General features: G+C 34.3%; 1 protein-coding gene and 1 long non-coding RNA gene across 24 annotated transcripts in view; one reads left to right on the top strand and one right to left on the bottom strand.

Moving 5' to 3' along the window:
• Positions 1–19,887, bottom strand: part of LOC118179544 (U-scoloptoxin(01)-Cw1a-like) — a 143,582-nt gene extending 123,695 nt beyond the window's left edge. The window contains exon 1 of the mRNA XM_085812125.1: positions 18,532–19,887. Coding sequence (XP_085668251.1) covers positions 18,532–18,536 — 5 coding nt within the window. The 5' untranslated portion in view covers positions 18,537–19,887. The remainder of the gene's footprint in view (positions 1–18,531) is intronic.
• Positions 1–20,281, top strand: part of LOC118181616 (uncharacterized) — a 976,960-nt gene that overhangs the window by 810,769 nt on the left and 145,910 nt on the right. The window lies entirely within an intron of this gene.

Below are 20,281 nucleotides of genomic sequence, written 5' to 3'. Positions count from 1 at the left end.
AATGGATATTTTATGTAAGTTATCTTGGATACGGTTATTACACCATACAGTTACTTTAATTTAACAGATTCTTGCACTTGTGGAATGACTTTACAAACTCGGTTAGAAAATATGTTTGATAACTTGTAAAATAATGTTAAATAATTATGCAAAATATAAAAATGACAAAATCAATATAAAATGTTCATATAAAAATGTTAAAAAATTTAATTAATTTCAGTTAATAACTCAATTGTTTATTTTGATTTATGCTTTGTTTCTGCATAGATTATGTATAATATGTAGCATGTATGTGTATGGTACAGCTTCAAGTTTTATGAATTTATTTTTAATAGTGGAATAGACCTGTAATTTGGATAAATCACTTAAAAAAAAACCAAGCCTAATCACTTACCTCTTGGATGGTTTGGAAAAAGTGATTTTGATTGGAATTTGATTTAAATTGGAACTAGTACAAATAGATGGCTGTCATTTTTTATGAATGCAATTAGCATTTAGTTCTTTGATATTTGAAAGATTTATTTATAGTACAACATGCATGTAAGTTCATCTTTATATTCAAATTTTCTAGCATTTAAGGAATTTTAATTCATTTCCTTGTTTTGATAAAATTGAGATATGCAGATTTTATTAGTGAATGGAGTGAAGAGAGATGACTATGGGGATGACTATGGGTATTTGTCTTCTAAAAATTTATATAGCTGATGCGATGGTAGCGGCATGGAGTTTTACAAAATAATTCTTCCCTTAATATTTATTTTACTAGTATGAAAATCTAAAATTTACATTCATAAATCTATTGAATTTCCCCCTTATGTGGATTTTATATTATTTTGACAATAAATTTGATTCAGATTACGTAAATGGATTTCATTTTTATCAAAATTACATAAATGAAGTTCGCATGTGGTGATTCTCAATGATATTTTTAGTTACATAAACGAAGTACAAATTGTTTTAAAAATTATTGAAGATATACATTTTTACCGCCTTTAAAAATATTGCAGTATGAAAAATTGGTACTTTTCCGTTTCGCCGGCGCAAATCTCGCCAAGCAGACTTTATTGGCGACAACATACAGTATACACATAAAAAATATTTAAAAAATGTTAGTTCTAAGAATTCTTTTTTTGAAGACATAAACATTTTAATATCGCTTAAAATTTTATAAAAAGCCAATAAATAAAGACAATAAATTTGTGAAAAGATATTAATTTAAGAATTTTACTATACTTTTATGGTTCAACATCCTGATTCGCCGGTTCATATCACGTGACCCCAAGCGATTTCATCTCACGTAAACTACTCTACAAAAATCTAATGCTCTCAGCAATTATCTACATTAATTTCAAGTTAAATCTTAATTTGGAACACAAGTTTAAATGCAAGAAATATTTCAATTCGTACGAATAGCTTACTCAGAAATTATGTAAAACTGCAGTGCTTTACTTCGCTAATGCATTCTCATTAGAACTGATGAATTTAACCCTTGACTTTACCTTTTATATTTTCGGCTTCGGGTAAGCGCTGTGATTGCATCCTAATTGACTTAATTACCGAAAATGGCCTTAGACATAAAACTTAACTATCTGATAAAAATTATGTGTAATTATATGCCAGTATTGAAAGAAACAATCAATCTGGTAAGAAAAACCTGCGACTTGTTTTGAAAATGAGGCGTAAAAGGTTACCAGCGAGAATATTCCGTTTGGCATTGGTTGTACCATTATTGGCGACTTTATCGCTTGCGCCGGCAAAACGGAAAAGTACCGAAAAATTTAATGTAAATCATACGACCTACTCACGTTTATTAATTTATATTTATTTTAAGACAAACTATTATTTTGGTAAACTTTAACTCCGGGATTAGGGTAAAGAGAAAGAGATCGACTATTTCGATCACGTGACCTTCCGAAACTGATTTCGCTTCAAGGCCATGATACAGTCAGCTGTGTGAGAAACGCTCTTTGGCGAAATAGGGTTACCATCTTCACTTCGTAAACAGGCTGAAAGCCAAACAAGAATCAGTTATCGCTCAGATTGGCGAAAGTGACGTCTCCTTTCAAGTGACGTTTGCTCCTTCGTGTTGTTTTGCATCGCTCACACTCTTTACGTTACAAGCGATAAAGTGTCTCATTTACGCCGCTCCGCGTCTGCGAGTGCGATCCAGAGCTGTAACTCGAGAAATAAACTGTCTGAAATTAATCAATTTCTTGACTTATTTAATAACTTCGGACGAATGGTAATTCGCCTTTTTATTATCAACTTATTTATTTAGCTTTCTAAACATTACAAAAAGAATAACATTCCGTGAGTTATGAAGTTTAGAGCAATATATAAAAAACATAACTGTTGCCACAAAAAATCTACATTATAATGAACATATTAAATTATTGTGTATTTACCGAGTTCGTGCACGTTCCTAAGCATAAACAATCTCGTTGTTAGGCGACGTGTGCACTGCGTTATTTTCATTTTTGCGATAAATGCCTATCGACGTGGTGTCCACGTCGCTCGCGGTTTCAGACGAAAGCATCTCGACGTGCGTGGCACGTCTTTTTTAGCGCAAGTGGTTAAGAAACTAAGTGAATCAAAAGCAATCAATGAGCGTAGATTCATTTCATTTATAACCAGCAGCTTCGCTACCAGCCTTCGCCTGGCTTTTAAATGTACCGGAAAAATGGCTGAAGGCAACACCAAACGTTAAATTTAAAAACTGCGTAGAATTTTACTTTAGCGCAAGTGGTTAAGAAACTAAGTGAATCAAAAGCAATCAATGAGCGTAGATTCATTTCATTTATAACCAGCAGCTTCGCTACCAGCCTTCGCCTGGCTTTTAAATGTACCGGAAAAATGGCTGAAGGCAACACCAAACGTTAAATTTAAAAACTGCGTAGAATTTTACTCTGCAGAAGAACTTCATAAAAAAAAGTTATTACGTATAACAAAATTACAATGAAATAAGCAATATCCCTTAATACAAACATTAATTATCCTAATAAAAAAATTAACCAACTTTCCGTTGAAGAAAAAAATCATGCAAAACTTTTCAATATCTTACAAACAGTGAAATAAGCAAAATATAACATGAAAACTCAAAAAACATAAAATTCCTCGCAGAATTATACTCTACAGAACAACTTTATCAAAAAAAATCAATAAAAATGTATTATATATAAATAACAATGAAATATGCCAATCTCTCAAAAACAGTGACATAAGAAATACGATGGAAAATTGTTGCCAAACCCATATTTCTAAAAGAATGAAACTATTCAAAATGATCCGATTTCATCAAAAATCTATCCACAACAATAAGACAAGAAAATTGTTGCCAAAATCACATTTTTAAAGATGTGAGATGGGAGAAATGTACTCGGAAGCTTCATTAAAAATTTTTTTTAAATACAAAATATAATCATTTTTCCAAAATTCTTTTTGTAAAAGCAGTCGCAAGGATGAAAGTTTAACGTGTCCGAAAATCAAAGAAAAATAAACTGTACATTTTTAAAAATGAACCTTTTTAGAAAAAATTCCGTTGAAAAGGTGTTAAGCTCCCTTTGTTAAATAAATTCGTATTGAATCGATATATTGAAACACGAAATTTATTTTAAGTTCGTAAAATAGCTAAGTGCCTACGTTTCATGACGATGTGAAAATGGAGTGCGTAGAGTAAAATCTCGCTTTCCTATACCCCATTATGTCTCAAAATGACGCGATTTCGTCACAAAACATAAAATAAAAAAAATTCTAATTCGAATTTCGAAAAAATCACTTCGAGGTGCACTGGCTCTTGTCTAGATGCACCTATGTACAAAATTTCGTAGCCGTGGTTCTATTAGCTTACGCACAGAGCGAACGAAAGGCACACAGACAGACTCTTTTATTATATGTAGAGATTAATTACTGGCTGGGTACGTGAAATTAAATTAACTGGATTCATTAAAATCTTTTTTTTTTCGCAGCTGACCGTGTAAACGCTTCATCTTTGAAAAAAAGAAAGTTGGTGAAGCGAATCATTCCGCAAAAGAAAGCGAAAGAAAAAGTCATCCCTAAACCACGACGACAGCTTTAAAGAAAACACTTGAAAAATAAGCGCCCGAATAAAAAAAAAAAAAAAAAGAAGGTAAGGAGAGGAAAGCTCTCGAAAAGTGGGAGGCAAGACGGGTCTATTTCCGTCGTTTATTTAAATGTTCGGGTCAAGACGGGTGGGGGCGTGGTAGCTGCTGTCAAGGAAGAGAACGGGTCGGGGGATTGTGGAACATTAAAGAAGATAATTCTCTAAAAACATTTCCACTTCCTCCCTCGGAAGCCTTAAGAAGTAACGAGTTCAGCACGAGCTTATAGTTTTGTTGTTTTTCTGCAGTTCACAATATTTTTCTGGGGAACTGGGCTAGAGATATATTTGAAAGGAACGTACATAACAACATAAAGATAGATAAGAATTGGCAAAAACGTGTCCGAGAAGTGTATATTTTGGGGGCTTGAATAAATTACGTCTCTGCTTGGAAAGATCTAAGTTATCAACGGACATGGGTAAGGGGAGGTAAACCCCTGAGTTGGCTTCCCCTGAGGTATAGATATATCCATGCAGAATTGGTTACCAACTCGGCGGGAGTCAACCACTAGCTACCAGGCCGCAGCCCTGGCTGAGCAGACGACATTTATAAAATGCAAAAAAAGAAATATACATGTGCATACAAGACACTTGAAGAAGAGTACCATCAAAATACATGTATTTACATATAAATACCAACTCATATACAGATATATACACACTTGCATACATAAATATTCCGAAACAAAAGTATACATACTCTCACTCGTATTGATATATACATCCATACAAATACGTTATCATGATAGTTAAAGTTTACGAGAAGCATGCCATTGGGGAACGCGTGATCCTTAGTATAAATTAGGTACCATAAATAATATATATAAACATGTACAGATACATTACAGCATTCAGATACAGTACGAATTTTATGTATGAGAACCTGGCACAGCATAAATACAAAATTATATATTGAACATACAGTGGATGAACAAAAATATGGAAACACCTTGTGAAATGCATGTTTGAAAAGAAAGATTGATTTTAATGAAATATGTAGGTGGCACTGGCGTTTTTGACTACTGACGCCACCTATACAACTTCGTAAATGTGCTAAACAGTTCAGTTGTTGTCGGAGTACTGTTATGTGAGGTTGTCATTGCATTATGTCAGAGTTAACAGACTTCGAACGTGGGCAAATTGTTGGAGCACGTATAGTAGGTGCTTCCGTAAGCAAGGTAGCCGAGGTGTTTAGTGTTTCAAGAGGTACTGTATCGAAGATTTATTCCGCATATTTGAAAAGCGGAAAAACATCATCTGCTAAATCACAGCGCGGACGAAAGTGTGTCCTGAGTGATCGTGACAGACGATCATTAAGGGCAATTGTGACGAAAAATAAGAAGACCACAGCTGCAAAAGTTATTGCTGAAATGAATGTTGTGTTACCGAACCCTGTGAGTACCAAAACAATTAGAAGGGAGCTTCGTAAACAGGGAATTGCTGGCAGTGCTGCAATTAAGAAGCAACTCATCAGTGATGCTAATGCCCGTAACAGGAAAAGGTGGTGTTTAAGTCATAAAGCCTGGACTATAAAGCAGTGGAAGCGAGTAATATGGTCTGACGAGTCTTCTTTCACACTGTTTCCCACTTCTGGCCGAGTTTACGTCTGGAGAACGCCATCTCAAGCCTATAATACAGACTGCTTGTTGCCAAGAGTGAAACATGGTGGGGGTTCTGTTATGGTGTGGGCAGCCATATCGTGGTTCTCTGCTAGCCCCATGATAACTGTGTCAGGGCACATGACTGCCAAGACTTATGTGAACATTTTGGCCGATCAAGTTCATCCCATGGTACAAACTTTGTTCTCCGATGGTGATGGTGTCTTCCAAGACGACAAAGCCCCTGTTCACACAGCTCACATTGTCCAGGACTTGTTTTCTGAGCACGAGGATGAGTTGTCCCATCTCCCCTGGCCACCACAGTCACCAGACCTGAATATTATCGAATCTTTGTGGTCTACATTGGAACGGAAAGTGCGTTCTCGTTATCCACCGCCAACATCGTTATCTGAACTTGCCACCGTTTTGCAGGAAGAATGGTATAATATTCCCTTGGCAAACATACAGGAACTGTATTTATCCATTCCGAGAAGACTGCAAGCTGTTTTGGATGCCAACGGGTTTCCTACACCATATTAAGCAAAGAAACATGTTTTTTTAAAGGTGTTTCCATATTTTTGTCCAACCCCTGTACATATCACATACTCTGTTGGTGACATTTTAAACTAGCTTATATAGACTTTTATGACTACTATATTCCAGCGTCAGAAGAGTAATTGCTAGTACAGTGCTCAATTATTGTTTTCAGTTTCCGCTGGGCAACCCTGTTACTTTGTAGATTCTGGAACCAATTTGGCCAGGATCTGGCTCCTGGGTGCTTGAGGATGCTAAGTGCTGTGTGTGGGCAGGAGAGCACAAAATGGTCTAGATGACCCTCTTCCCCATGTTCACAGTTACCATTCTCTCTCAAGCCAAAGCAGCAGAGGTATGAAGGGAAGGGCCCATGAACAGTGAGGAAATACGTCATGTAATTGCTATTAGTTTGGATTGTTGTCTTGACCTTGGGAATGAGATTGTAAACACGTCTTCCTGTGAAGGCCTGATCCCAACGTTCTTGCCATATTCTTAGGAGCTGCTGGAATGTTCGACTCTTTAGGTCCGAGACTGCCTTAAGAGTCGGGACCTCTCGCAAAGTGGATGAATCCGCTGCTTTCTTTGCGACAACATCTGCTCTCTCATTTCCTTCTATTTCCGTATGAGCAGGCACCCAGATGAGTGAAGGTCTTTGCAAAGCAGGCATGTGGGTTAGAATGTCTCTAATGCTGCTGACGATAGGGGTGCGAGAACGAATTCCAGCTATTGCAGCAAGGCTTGAGCCTGAGTCTGTGTATTGGGCACTGTGGGATTATTCTTCAGGCGGAGAAGAGCTGCTCTGATTGCTATGAGCTCCGCCTGAATGACAGAGTTTTCAGAAGCGAGCCTTCTTTTCCACTCATGCGTTAAAGCTCCTTCAGAAAGTATACAGAATCCGCTTCCCGTGCCCGACGACACAAACTGCACATCATTTCTCCAAAGGATAACTCTTTCGGAAAAGGTATACAGCAGCGGTTCTCAACCGGTGGTACGCATACCATTGGCGGTACACAAGAAAAAAATAGGTGGTACACAAAGAAACAAAGTATTTTTAACTATTAAGTTCGAAACCTTCGTGAAGAAAAAGAACAATTGATAGAAATTTCCTGTGATCGAACTCGAAGTGAAGATTTCAAAAATAACACATTTGTTAACTTTTGACGGAACCGAAAAAAAAAAAAAAAAAAAAAAAAAAAAATTAAAGGCATCTCAAATACAGCTGTTAAATTTTTATCGCCTTCACACAACTAGGTTGTGCAAATAAGGAATTTTTTTTATGTTTTATTTCAAAAATAAATACAGAACAAAATTAAAAGTGGATTCTAATTAACGGTTAAAGCTAAGTGAAATAAGGCCAGACATAAAGAAATGGATCTCTCTTAAACAGACCCAAATTTCGCGCTAAATTGTAGAATTTAAGTATTATAACTTAAATTTTGGTAATTAAAATGGTAACCGATTCTTAATCTAACATTTTTATGTGTGCATATTTAACACAAATGGTCAATAAGTTTTGCAAATTGCAAAAATATGTATATTGTTTTAGTATTTCCATTGAGAATTTCAAAAATAATCACTGTAAAATGTAGTGGTGGTACTAAAGTTTTTCAGTTTTTATTTAGATGGTACACGTTAGTCAAACGGTTGAGAACCGCTGATATAGAGTTTTGCGTGATCAAATATAGTGAGTCTAGAACATTTTATAACTATTAAAATACATATATCTGCAATCAAAATTTTTTGTGTTTGTCGTCGACGATGATCATGATCATAGCTAGATTTTTACAAAGAAGATTCAGTCATACTTGATTAACATATTTCTTTACTTCTTAGAAGATAATGACTACGATGATGATATTTAAATTATGTTATGATGAAATTTTAATCATGATTGATTGGCGCATTTAGATAATCGTCATTATGAAGATGATGGCTAGATATTACTATGATGATGCAGTCATAGTTTTCATTGATACAACATTTATTTCGTAAAAGATGATAATTAGGATGCTGAATAGTGTAATGAAGATATGGTCGTGACTGATTTGCACATTTCCTTATTTCTCGGATGACGGTAGCTGAATATTCTAACGAAGACATAGTCGTAGCTGATTGACAATTGATCTTTGATGATGATGATGAGCATGATAAGGATGAGGAAGACGAGAGTAATGACGATGAGCAGTATGAGTAGGATCTAAATGAAGATAAGGAGTATGAGAGGGATGATGATAAAAAGATGAGGAAGAGAATGAAAACGAGGATAAGTAGAAGCATGAGTGTGACAGGACCCTGATCTGGAGTATGAGGAGGAAGGTGATGAGGACGATGATGAAAAAGAGAATGAGTATAAGAAGAGCATGACCATGAGGAGGATGTGGATCAAGAACACGAGAAGTATGATGACGAGAATGACGACGAGAAGGATGAGGATGACAACAAGGGCTACATTGACAATGCTATGCATATAATGTAGACATAGACAATGTTAAAGATTATGATAGCTAAATATTGGCATGGCTATCTACAAGATGGCTGAATAGGGCCTATCCTGCCCCGCATTCTTATATGAATGTCGATCTTATGCCGCATCAATTGTGCGAATTGTTCATCCTATGTCATATCTACTTATTATCTTTAGTATTTATCCTGTCCAAGGCGATTTTAAGCAGTGTCGATTATACGTATGTCGTATCAATTATAGGCAGTGTCGATGCTAAACAGTATCGATCATGTGTCACGTCCATTTTGCGGAGGGTCGATCTTAAGCTAGATCAGCTATATGCAGTGTTGATGTTGCGCCTTGTCGATTCTGTGCCATGTCCGTTTTACGTACTGTCGATATTATGCTTCATCCATTAAATGCAGTGTAGATTGTATGCCGCATCTAGTTTTGCAGAGTCGGTGCTATGCACTTTCTGTTACATGCTCTCTATCCTGCGCTGTGTCGATTTTACGTGATGTGTGTCCTACGTCGTACGATTTATTATGTGCAGCGTCGATCTCGTGTCGTATCTATTTCACACATGCATTCTAGATCCTATGAAGGTGATTTCCCTGTTACTTGTTCTGTTTCAATTTCATATTAAAATTAAAAACACATCTTCAAGGTACAGTTCGAGAAGTTTTCATACAAACAACTTCGATTTGCAATAATGGACGTATTAACAATAAAACAAAACGTAACTACACCTTTTGTCGAAGCCGAAAGGTCAGTCGATGCGAAAAAGGTCATAATGTTAGCTCTGTTTGCTTAAAGACTTTTCTTTCTTTCAACGATTACCCCCGCAGTGAAACGTGACGCAGGAGTAGTCTCTTCCGATTCACGACACTGCACGCAGACGACCTCCTCGTGAGGACCGCTTCTCAATCCAATTATTCATCAGAGTTTAGTTAACTGTGTTGGCAGTACCAAAGCTGCTCTGTATTTCTATAGGCTAAGGATAATGGCAGATTAATCAATGTATAGCAAATATGAGATGTTCGTATCTTAGAAAACCTATATAATTATTATTATTTTATATTTTGTCAAGTCATTATTTTAGTTACTACCTACTTGCGCCGTCAGCCGCTTAAAGCAGTTGTTCTCCCCCCCCCCAGAAAAAAATATCTGAAAGGATCAAGATTAACATCGCAACAGAGGGTTTGTTAAGGTTTTAAGGTTTAAGCTGAGAATCGCAGGTTACGATTCTGCTCTCGGATTAAAATTCCCCCCTCCATTAGGGGTAACTTAGCCGACTTATGCTTCGCCACTACTAAGGCCGTAAGTGGTGGCCAATTTATTGTAGATGCACCTAATAGGTGGGCCACTGTTATCTTCTAGAGAGGAACGGATAATTGCAGCTATGCCTTCTCCGAGATTTGAATCCGCGACGTTCGGCATCGCAATAGGCTCTTTATTGCCTATAGAGACTGGCGGCCAGAAAATAAAAAAAAAAAAAAAAAAAGGTTAAGTGTTGGCATATATTTTCTATCTTTTTGAGCCCTTTCTCAGTTCATCGTATCAATGACCAGTTTTCTGACCAGTTTCTTTCATCGTATCTGACGAGTTTCTTTGAAAATTAACGAAGTTTTTCTTCATTGACTTCGTTAATCGTATCAATTCATCGTATTCATTGGTACGATGAACGAAGTCTTTCTTCGCACATACGCCACATAAAATTAAACATCAAAATCGCAAAAATATTAAAAGATACCATATCTTCAGAATTATCGATAGTTTTAACGGTTTCCATTCTTTTTATAATAATCGATATATTGTTTCTTTGAAAACTAGTCGCTCGAGCCGCCATCCACCTAAAAGAATTTACATAAAGAAAATGAAAAATGTATATAATAATTTTAATGAGTACAGCTGGCGTCGAGCCTCCGGGTGCCCATTCCCAGGTGGAACACTGTTTTCGGTTGGTATTAGAAATTCCGTGGCTCTAGATGCTTTCGTTTTCCCACATTGTTAGAAACATGCATATATGTCTACTGATTTTTCATTATTTAATTTTTTGTTAAATAGCACATCGCGATAACTCGGGCAACAATTTTAAAAGTGATTCGGACAATTTTCATTATATAATGCATCTATTGGTGCATTTGTCTTTCATACAGATCACAGTTTTATTCCGATCTTGATGAAAATTGAAATACTTGGACTTTAAAACAAGGAAAAGTTTATTTCACATATGGTTTAATTCAGAAGTCAAACAACAAAAATCAGCGTTATATTTTCAAAATTTTCACAGGACTAGTTTCGATGGTTTTAACGAACCACCATCCTCAGCTGCAAAACCGCAAATGAACAAGATAGGAAGTAATGATTAGATAAGAAAGCCTAGACAAGAATAAGCAAGTAGCGCCATCTGTTGATAAAACAAGAACTTAAAACATAATTTCTTTAAAGGCTGAAGGCAAAGATGGATTGGAAATAGGATCGTTAACTAGAACAGAAAGATTTTTTTGAATGTGAAATGCCTCTAGAAAATCCAGTTCTCCAATGGAAGATTTTTTTTGAATAATTTTGGCATCAGAAAAATTGAAAACCTCCAACAGCTTAACCTTCTACAAATATTTATATAAATATAATATTAAACATATATATAATAATAATATTAAACAGTAAAACTTTAAAAAAACAAACACAGTATTTCAAAATTAAATTTTAAAAAAAAATCTGGCTACACTAAATTCGCGCTCTTACAGTTACCGAAATAAAGCTCTAGGTTTGCCACAAGAAAACATGCAGCCGGAAAACACAACCAAATTAAAATCGCGCCAAATAAAAAACTCTCGCCAAGCTTGGCGCTCACCCCGATTATGGAATTTTAACCGATATTGTAATATTGCACGAATATTTTAGGAAATTTAAGCATATTTGTCGTGATAATAACAAACTTTTGTTCACTTTTCATCGGACTTGTGCATTCATTTCGTAACGAACCCGTACGCACGCAACAGTATGCATATCATGTATACATGTGAAAAATTCTGTGAACTGTTATCAACATATTCTATGTTCAAAATAGTAAAATATCGAGTGATGTATATGCAATCATAGACATCAATCTGATCAAGTTTGCTATAGTGTAAACTTAACCATAAAAGTTTCAAAAGTACCGTAAGTCTGGACATAAGACAGGTCAACCTGTGACATCGAGAGCGATAGCAGTGCTTGCGATGTCGCGGTTCCACCGGACAACAATAGCATATTGGCACCATGGGCCCCAGGAAGGCGTTGTTAATCTGAACAGCTAATAGTATACCTCTTTCCGGAGAAAAGAAGACCTTTCACGTCGCAGCAAGTAATACCGCCCTTTTTGGACGAGTCTATGTGTTTTGGCAGAATGCCAACCAGAGTTGCGCTTGAGACGGTCGAACTATACTGAGTGAATTTTTACCGATTCCTGAAAATGGAGTGGTAGCTCATTTTACAGTTAACGGGCAGTTGTTGTTGGAATTGTTGCTATTCCTTTACGAAATGGTTAGTGTAATAATAGCTAGTTCAAAAGCCTTTACCTACTCACTCAGGGTAAATATGCAGCCCCCGCCCTTATACCCAACCTAACCTAACCTATGAGCTTTGATTCTACTCAATTTAATTTTGCCTCTGCTTCGTGCTGTAAGGGTGCGAATGTCACGTACTATTCCATTTTTGCTATTTGTGCCTGTTATTGCCATGATGCTAGAATATCTATCTGAACTGATTATGCTCCATTTAGCTCCGTATTTAATGGCCATAAGCTCCATTTAGCTCCGTGTTTAATGGCCATAAGCTCCATTTAGCTCCGTGTTTAATGGCCATAAGCTCTGACTGAAATACTGACCTAATAGGTCTTAGTTTGGAACCGCATTTCTACAGTGTTTCTTTCCTAATAACAAATATATATATTGAATCGTCACCTAAAGTAGTCCGCCACCTGGCTCACTGAAAAATCTTACAAAATGGCAAATATATATTTTGAACCGTTAACTAAAGTGCGTCATCTGGCTCACTGAAAAAGCTTACAAAATGGCAAATATATATTTTGAACCGTTATCCAAAGTGCGTCATCTGGTTCACTGAAAATGCTTACAAAAGGACAACTATATATTTTGAACCTTTATCTAAAGTGAGTTATCTGGCTCACTGAAAAAGCTTACAAAATGGCAAATATATATTTTCAACCGTCATCTAAAGTGCGTCACCTGGCTCACTGAAAATGCTTACAAAATGGCAGCTTACGAAATGGCAAATATAAGTGTTGAACTGTCACCTAAAGTGCGTCATCTGGTTCACTGAAAATGCTTACAAAAACACAAATATATATTTTAGACCTTTACCTAAAGTGCGTCATGTGGCTCACTGAAAAAGCTTACAAAATGGCAAATATATATATTTTGAACCGTTATCTAAAGTGCGTCATCTGGCTCACTGAAAATGCTTACAAAATGGCAGCTCGTGCAACACAAGACGAGCAATCTGTGTTGTTTCCATTTTAGAGTTAACGGGCAGCTCTTGTTGGGATCGTACCAGGAATATAGATTTGCTATTCGTTCACAAAATGACTCATTTCACTGAACGAGCGAACGCCTGATTGGCGAAAAAAGAACGAAGCTCTTGTTAGAAATGTGTCAGAGAAAAGTTTCTTTTCTATTTTAGGGGAGGAAGAAAATATTTATCCTCCCATGTTAAAAAGAGAGTTTAATATTTTTCATTTACCAACTTTTTGAAAAATTTTTATTCTAAAGTTTTTATAGTTCCGCGTGGAAAGGAGTTTCTAGGGAATTTCAAAACTATAGTTGAAAGGAATTAGTTCGAGGAGTTAGCGTTTGATTCAGTCATTTCTTCCTATTCTAATCCCCGTTCGATCTTTCCACTTATCTCTCTATCCTCGTTACCTGAACTTGATTCATCGGTAGCTGAGAATCTTTTCGATCAAGAAAAATGCTACCTTTCCTATTGATATTGCCTGGGAATAGGTAATGAGCAGTAAGTTTATTCAAACTTTTTCTAAATGTTGAAAAGCAAAATTCCTCTGAAGAGAGCAAAAATTTAGATCATTCTATAATTCGAAAGAACACTGCATAATGGTGAATACAGTTCACAATGTTCTTTCGAAAAATCTATTACTTGAAGTGTGTTACAGCATTGGATAATCACTGGAGCATATGAGAAATAGTGAATGTTAAAAGCTCATGAAATAGTTGAAGATTCAAACTCTATTTGAAAAGGTTTGTGCAAGAACAATGCAATAAATTCCAAATTATAAATTAGTTAAGAAGACTAACTAATGCGCATATTTTTTATAATCAATTATACTTTTAATCATTAAATACAATTATATAATTACCCCATCTATATCTTTTAAAAACATTTTATTTTCATAATGCATGAAAGTATGTTTATGAAATCAGTTCCGAAGCGTTTTAAAATATCATTATGTATTTGATAATTCGGCATTGCTAAATCCAGAGGATACCGAATTATAGGATTTTTACTGTTTATTGGTCCCTTTTATTATTGCCGTAAGTTTCCATCCTCACTTTTCAAATTGTTGCTACCAAAGTTTATCGCCATTTGTTGGCAACACTTAAAATAGCATAAAGAATTCTAAAAATATTCTGCCTTTAAAAATTTTGCAGTTTTACTGCTGAATTTTATATGCTAGAATTACGAAGAAAGCGGTGTTTACTAGTAAAGTTAAAAAGACAAAAAAAGTTGTGTTGGTCATCTTAAAAAAAAAAAAATTTGAACACTTTTTCTCCTCAATGGACGGCCATCAGACGATCCTAGCTTGGCCACTATTAAGGCCGGAAGTGGTGGTCACTTTATGGAAGTACCTAATAGGTGGGACACCTTTGCTTTCTATGAAGGGACGGACAGTTACAGCCAGTTACAGTTACAGGACAGTTCTCCGGGAGTCGAAACCGGGCCCTTTGGTATTGAAGTCAGCTCCCCTAACCAGTATACCGTTGATGGACTGAATTGAGAAAAAAAATGCATGGTAATACTTAACACTCTAGTGGGAATTCTAAAATTATACTGCTTTTTAATTTTTTCTGATTTTATTGCTGAATTTTCTGTGATGTAAATACGAAGAAAGCTATATTTCGTATGCAAAGGATTAGCAAACGAATCTGTTTAAAAGCAATAGATGTAGAATGGGATCGATTTAAATGAAAATGCATTGAATACAGATCTATCTAATTGGATCTATTCAATATTAATTTTTACTCTTACTTTACTTTCAAGTATCCAGGAGGTACTGAACGCTTGCAACTAAGTCTAAATGTGTCTTTCTCTAGGAATCGTATAAAATGTTTCGCTCTTCCACCTAGGGCGTCTCTGTTAACAAGAGTATCCCTATCACCTGGATTATTTTTGTTTTAATCTCATAAGGGGAAAAAAAAGTGAATAATTGGCATCAAAGAAACGTTTAAGAGATATATTTTTGTTTTTGTACACTATCTCTATATTTACCTAACTATGTACACTATTTTTGAAAAAAATAGTCATTTAGCTGTTTGTTAGACCGATCAGATAACTCAAATGCTGTCAAAACCAATGCCATTTGTTGATGCTTAATTGCCAATAATATGCCCGTTTCTAAAGTTTGTTCTGTATTGTTAATATTCTAAAAAAATTCTTGTTTGTTTTCATGGTAACAATTTTTTTTATTTTGCTAGTGATATTAAAATTAAGTATTGTTACGAAATGTAAAGACGCGGTGAGATGGCTTCCCCGCGAAGCAGTTTTAGGGTTGAAATCGCACACTTGGCTACAAAATGGGCGTTATACTATGGATGATTGGGGAACCGCCAAATGTTGCAACCCTGTCTTTCCTTGCCATTTTATGGCAACCCTAAAAAATGCTTTTCGGGGAAGCCATCTCACCGCGCCTTTACATTTCGTAACAGTATGTTGATTCAAAATACAATGAAAATACGAATATGTTCATAAGAGAGTATAATAAGTAAATGTGGAATAATGTTTTCTGGGATTTTAGATACTTCAGCACCTATGAAAGAATGGATTTTACAAAGGGATTCTTCCAGGTTAATGGAATGCCAAATATATCATAACACTAGCCTGAAGTACCAAGGATTCCCGCAGTATGGGGAGGTTTCCATTTAAAGGGATAGTGACGGTTACTTCGAAATCTCAGGTAGATAGTGAACTTCCCCTTATTTTCGCTGAAGGTAAACTACGCAAAATTTTACCAAATTCCAATAAAACTGTACAACTAACAGGATAACATCTAAAGATTTCAGTAAGAACTCACTTTTGCTTTTTTATGGGTTAAAATCATTTCCCAAGGAAATATTTATCCCCTTTGGCCGACTTCTTCACCGGTTTCGAAGTATTCGAGAAAACTTCATAAAGAGAGCACTTAAACAATACAATATTACATTACAATAATAATAATTAAAATACAATATTTACAAATGAACACTCAGCTCAAACTCGCCGGTTATTTAATAAAAATTAAGAGCACAATGTTTATATGATCAGGATTATCTAGATTTAAGTGAATTCCTGTATATGTAATTTATTTATCCGATTAAGTAAGTTATTTTTAACACATGATTTAACAATTTTCCATATTTTATATTATGCACAATTGCATTATATCCTGTTGTGGATAAAAATAATTCCTAAATAGCATACCGTTATATGCTATCATTGGTTAGCCCACGCAATGCTTTTTCATGTTTTCAGCAGGCAATTTAGTTTTATGCTGATAATTTCGGTTATTGATTTTTTCATCCTCCCGCAATAAATGAGCGTTTGTAAGGCAAAGCCTAGTACATCTACAATCCTGCTAATCAATAACTGATTGTAAAAAAAAGGTGAAAGTAAATTATACGAAATAGTAAACAAGTCATTTTTAATTGTATCAGGAATTTTATCCTGAAAATTTCACAGTTTTACTGATAAGCGGTTTTCAGTTACCATTCTTTCATTTCAAGTTCTTTTCCTTCAAATATTTACGAAGAAATATAATTAGCAAATTTTTTTACCGCGCGTTAACCTTTAAACCAAGCAAGAGAGGTAACCACGAATTAGGGTTCTCACAACACATTTTCGCTATTTACACAATGCTCTGCGTTTGCAAAAGTGTGACGATATTTTCGTCCACAATAATTCTTATACCAAACTTCCAAAAATTTCGTTTTTCCGTCTTTAAGCTTGCTACATTCATACAAAGAGTTCATTAGGCTTAAGGTAAAGCTGGTCAACCGAAACAGGTACTTTATGGGAAACTCGTAACAGTTTTGATGCCAATGCCAATAAATTACGGAGTGAATATGGTTCAAAACCATGTACCTCCAAATCAGAAAAATATCTAAGTAGTGAGCAGAACTGAGAAAATTGCATAATTGGTTATCATGATGCACACTAGATAACAGTTTTGAATGAAAAACTATATTAAAATGTAAACTTAATGAAAGACTTTTCAATTTTGGTATTTAAGATTTTTATATCTATGGGAACAAGACTAAAATTGATGAAACAGAAGTGATATTTTACTTGAAGCTCTGAACAGATTTTCGTGACAAAATATTTACGATATAATACAAAACTTCTAGGATATGGTATTTAAACTCGTACATGATTGAGAATATATTGTTTTGACTGTATACTATAAACCAGAAGCGGGACTTTAGTTGGAATTCTTAACAGTTTTTCGTGGAAATATAAACCTCTGTAAGAAAAGTTTGGCAGGCACATTGTTCAAATTTCCCTGTGATTGTTTCTGTTATATTCAGAATTCAAGCGAGGCCACCAATCACATCGAAAATTCTGACATTCATTTCAAACATGGTTTCGAGTTTAAAAAGTGCTGTTGGAAACAATACCCTTAAAATATGCTGTCGACAATTTAATTTTCATTAAATAAAAACTAATTAAAATCTATATTATTCAATTGCCCAATAAAAAACAATTTTTAATAAAACGAAACAAAGATGCACACATTACACCACGTTGGTATAAATTAAAAAAAAAAAAAAAACAGTTTTGACACATGGTTAATTATATCAAATAAAATATAATCCAAAATTACGTATTGCAAATCTTCCTATATATTGAAACAACGAGTTTGATTTTGTTTACAAACGATCAGTCAGAAGTGATGATTTACTTAAAGCTCTTTTCTCTTTAAAAAACGAAATTGGTTGTAGATTATGTGCTGCCCACAACAGATTTTTTCTTTTACAAATAAATCTTCCAATAAGAAAGTAAATTTTATAAAATGTGCATATGCGTGATGAATCAATAACAAAGCGTAAAAAATCTGATATGCACACCACAAAACTACCTTGTACGACTTAATAAATTAAGCACATTTTTTGCCGTACTTTAATAAAACTTATTTTCTTAAATTATTCTAATTTAATTAACTGATTCTGCGAGGCATGTCGAAGATGACATCCAAAATTTCAAATTTTCAAATTAAATATCTCAGACAATTTTTGTCAAATGGGAGTCAAATATCTTCTAATTTTACTTTTTCGTAACGAGTATAAAACTTCCCAAATATACATATAGGAACCGGGACGTTGCATTAAAGGGTAGATTTCGTTATTTGATCCAAAATTATTTTTTAATCCTTAACTGCATGTATTTTTATTTTTAAAGTCAAATATACATTAGCATTGATATAAAATAAAATAGGAAAAATACTAAAACAAAGTCTAAACTAAGTTTTTATTCCAATTTTTGAAAAAAATATTATCTTTTACAGATTAACTTTTAGAAAATATACGATAGGAAAATGTGTAATAATAATTTTACGTAATTATACATACCTCATAAAGTTGTTCAAACAATTTTAAAACTTTGAATACATCAAAGTAACAACAAACAGAAAATCAAAAATTCGCAAACACAAATGATGTCCTCAGCCACATCAACTCACAACAATGACCGTTACACCGTTAGTAGTGCAACCACACTGAAACTTTTAGAACTATATACGTACACCGTTAGTAGTGCAACCACACTGAAACTTTTAGAACTATATACGTACACCGTTAGTAGTGCAACCACACTGAAACTTTTAGAACTATATACGTACACCGTTAGTAGTGCAACCACACTGAAACTTTTAGAACTATATACGTAAACAGTGTGTATCCATTTGATTACACTATGCAGTAAGCTAAAATTTGTGTTTTGATTTACATAACTAAATATGAGAATGTTGTCAAATTTCAATTATATGCATTTAAAGGCTGAATTGCCAAAATATGAAGAACTGCGCCGGTGCTACTTTGGTAGACGGTTGCACGGATTTTTGGCGATTTACTTTGGCGCAATTGTTGGCGCGGTTTTTACAATCGTCAGCCATCTTGAAAAACGCCGTTTTTACGTTATTTTCCGCATAGTAAAGTATTCGAAACTAAAAAAATAATGGATTAATTTTTTTGTTGAAAACGTTGTTTTTTAGGATGGCAAGCAAATGTAAATAAATACGTTTACTACGAGTATAAAATACTAATGAAAGGTTAAATTATTACTTTCATATAGCACAGAAATAGAATAAAAATACCGCTGTAAGAACATTGCGCCAACGTTTAATTGGATTAAAATATTACGTAAATTGAATATGGAATTAAAAACCATCATACCAACGTTTAAAAGAATTAAAATATTACTTAAATTAAATACTTTAAAATAAGTAAATAAGAACGCTTCGTACACTAGAGCTAAAATGACAGCAATTAGTTTATTGTCGGTAAAAAAGGAGGAATGTCTAATACTTTTCTTACCGTTACAGCGATTATTTCTTCCAACAGGACCACAATACCATATACGGCGGTCCTCAGAATCGGCTCTTCTAACGATCTTCATCTGTGATCTACATTTTCGCACTTCATTGAAGAAGCAATTAGCGAGGTTTCCTCCAAAATTTAAAATAAATTTCCTCTGACCCTTGTAAGAATTTATAAATAAATCTTTGATTAGGAAAGCCAGGCTGGCTAAAATAAGGTCTCAAAGGACAATTTTTTTATTCCGATACCAATAATCCTTGGTACTTATCAAAAACAACATTCATCTTTGAAGGAGACATTTTTGAAGGAATTCGAAAATATGAATTAAATTTTAAAATGGCGCGGTAATGCACAAATTTTCAGCAACCTATCAGGGAGTTGATTACAGCTCGTTAATGCACAAATATTCTATAACCAATCAGAGAGCTGATTACATCACGCCTAGAATTAAAATTATCTAAATAATCATACATAATAAAATCATTTTAAAAAAAGAAATGCAAAATTAAATTGTATTTTAATATTTAACAGCCATAAATAATGTTTAAAACATTAGATTAAATTTATAGATATTAAAACCAATTACTTTTAAAGTAAGATGACGTCATTGATTACATCATGCACAGCATAAAATTTCATAAAATATCATAAACAATAAAATTTTTATTTCAAATAAAAATGCAAAATTAAATTGATTTTTAATATTTAGAAGCCATAAATAATATTTAAAACACGGAATTTATGCATAATAACACGCATTATTTTTTAAATAAAATGACAACAA

This window comes from Stegodyphus dumicola, chromosome 2 (genome assembly GCF_044657685.1).
Source record: "Stegodyphus dumicola isolate Sdum_Otavi_A_Nest chromosome 2, ASM4465768v1".
NCBI classification, from domain to species: Eukaryota; Metazoa; Arthropoda; class Arachnida; order Araneae; family Eresidae; genus Stegodyphus; species Stegodyphus dumicola.
Note: the sequence above shows the minus strand (reverse complement) of the source record. Positions and strands in the feature narration are given on the sequence as shown.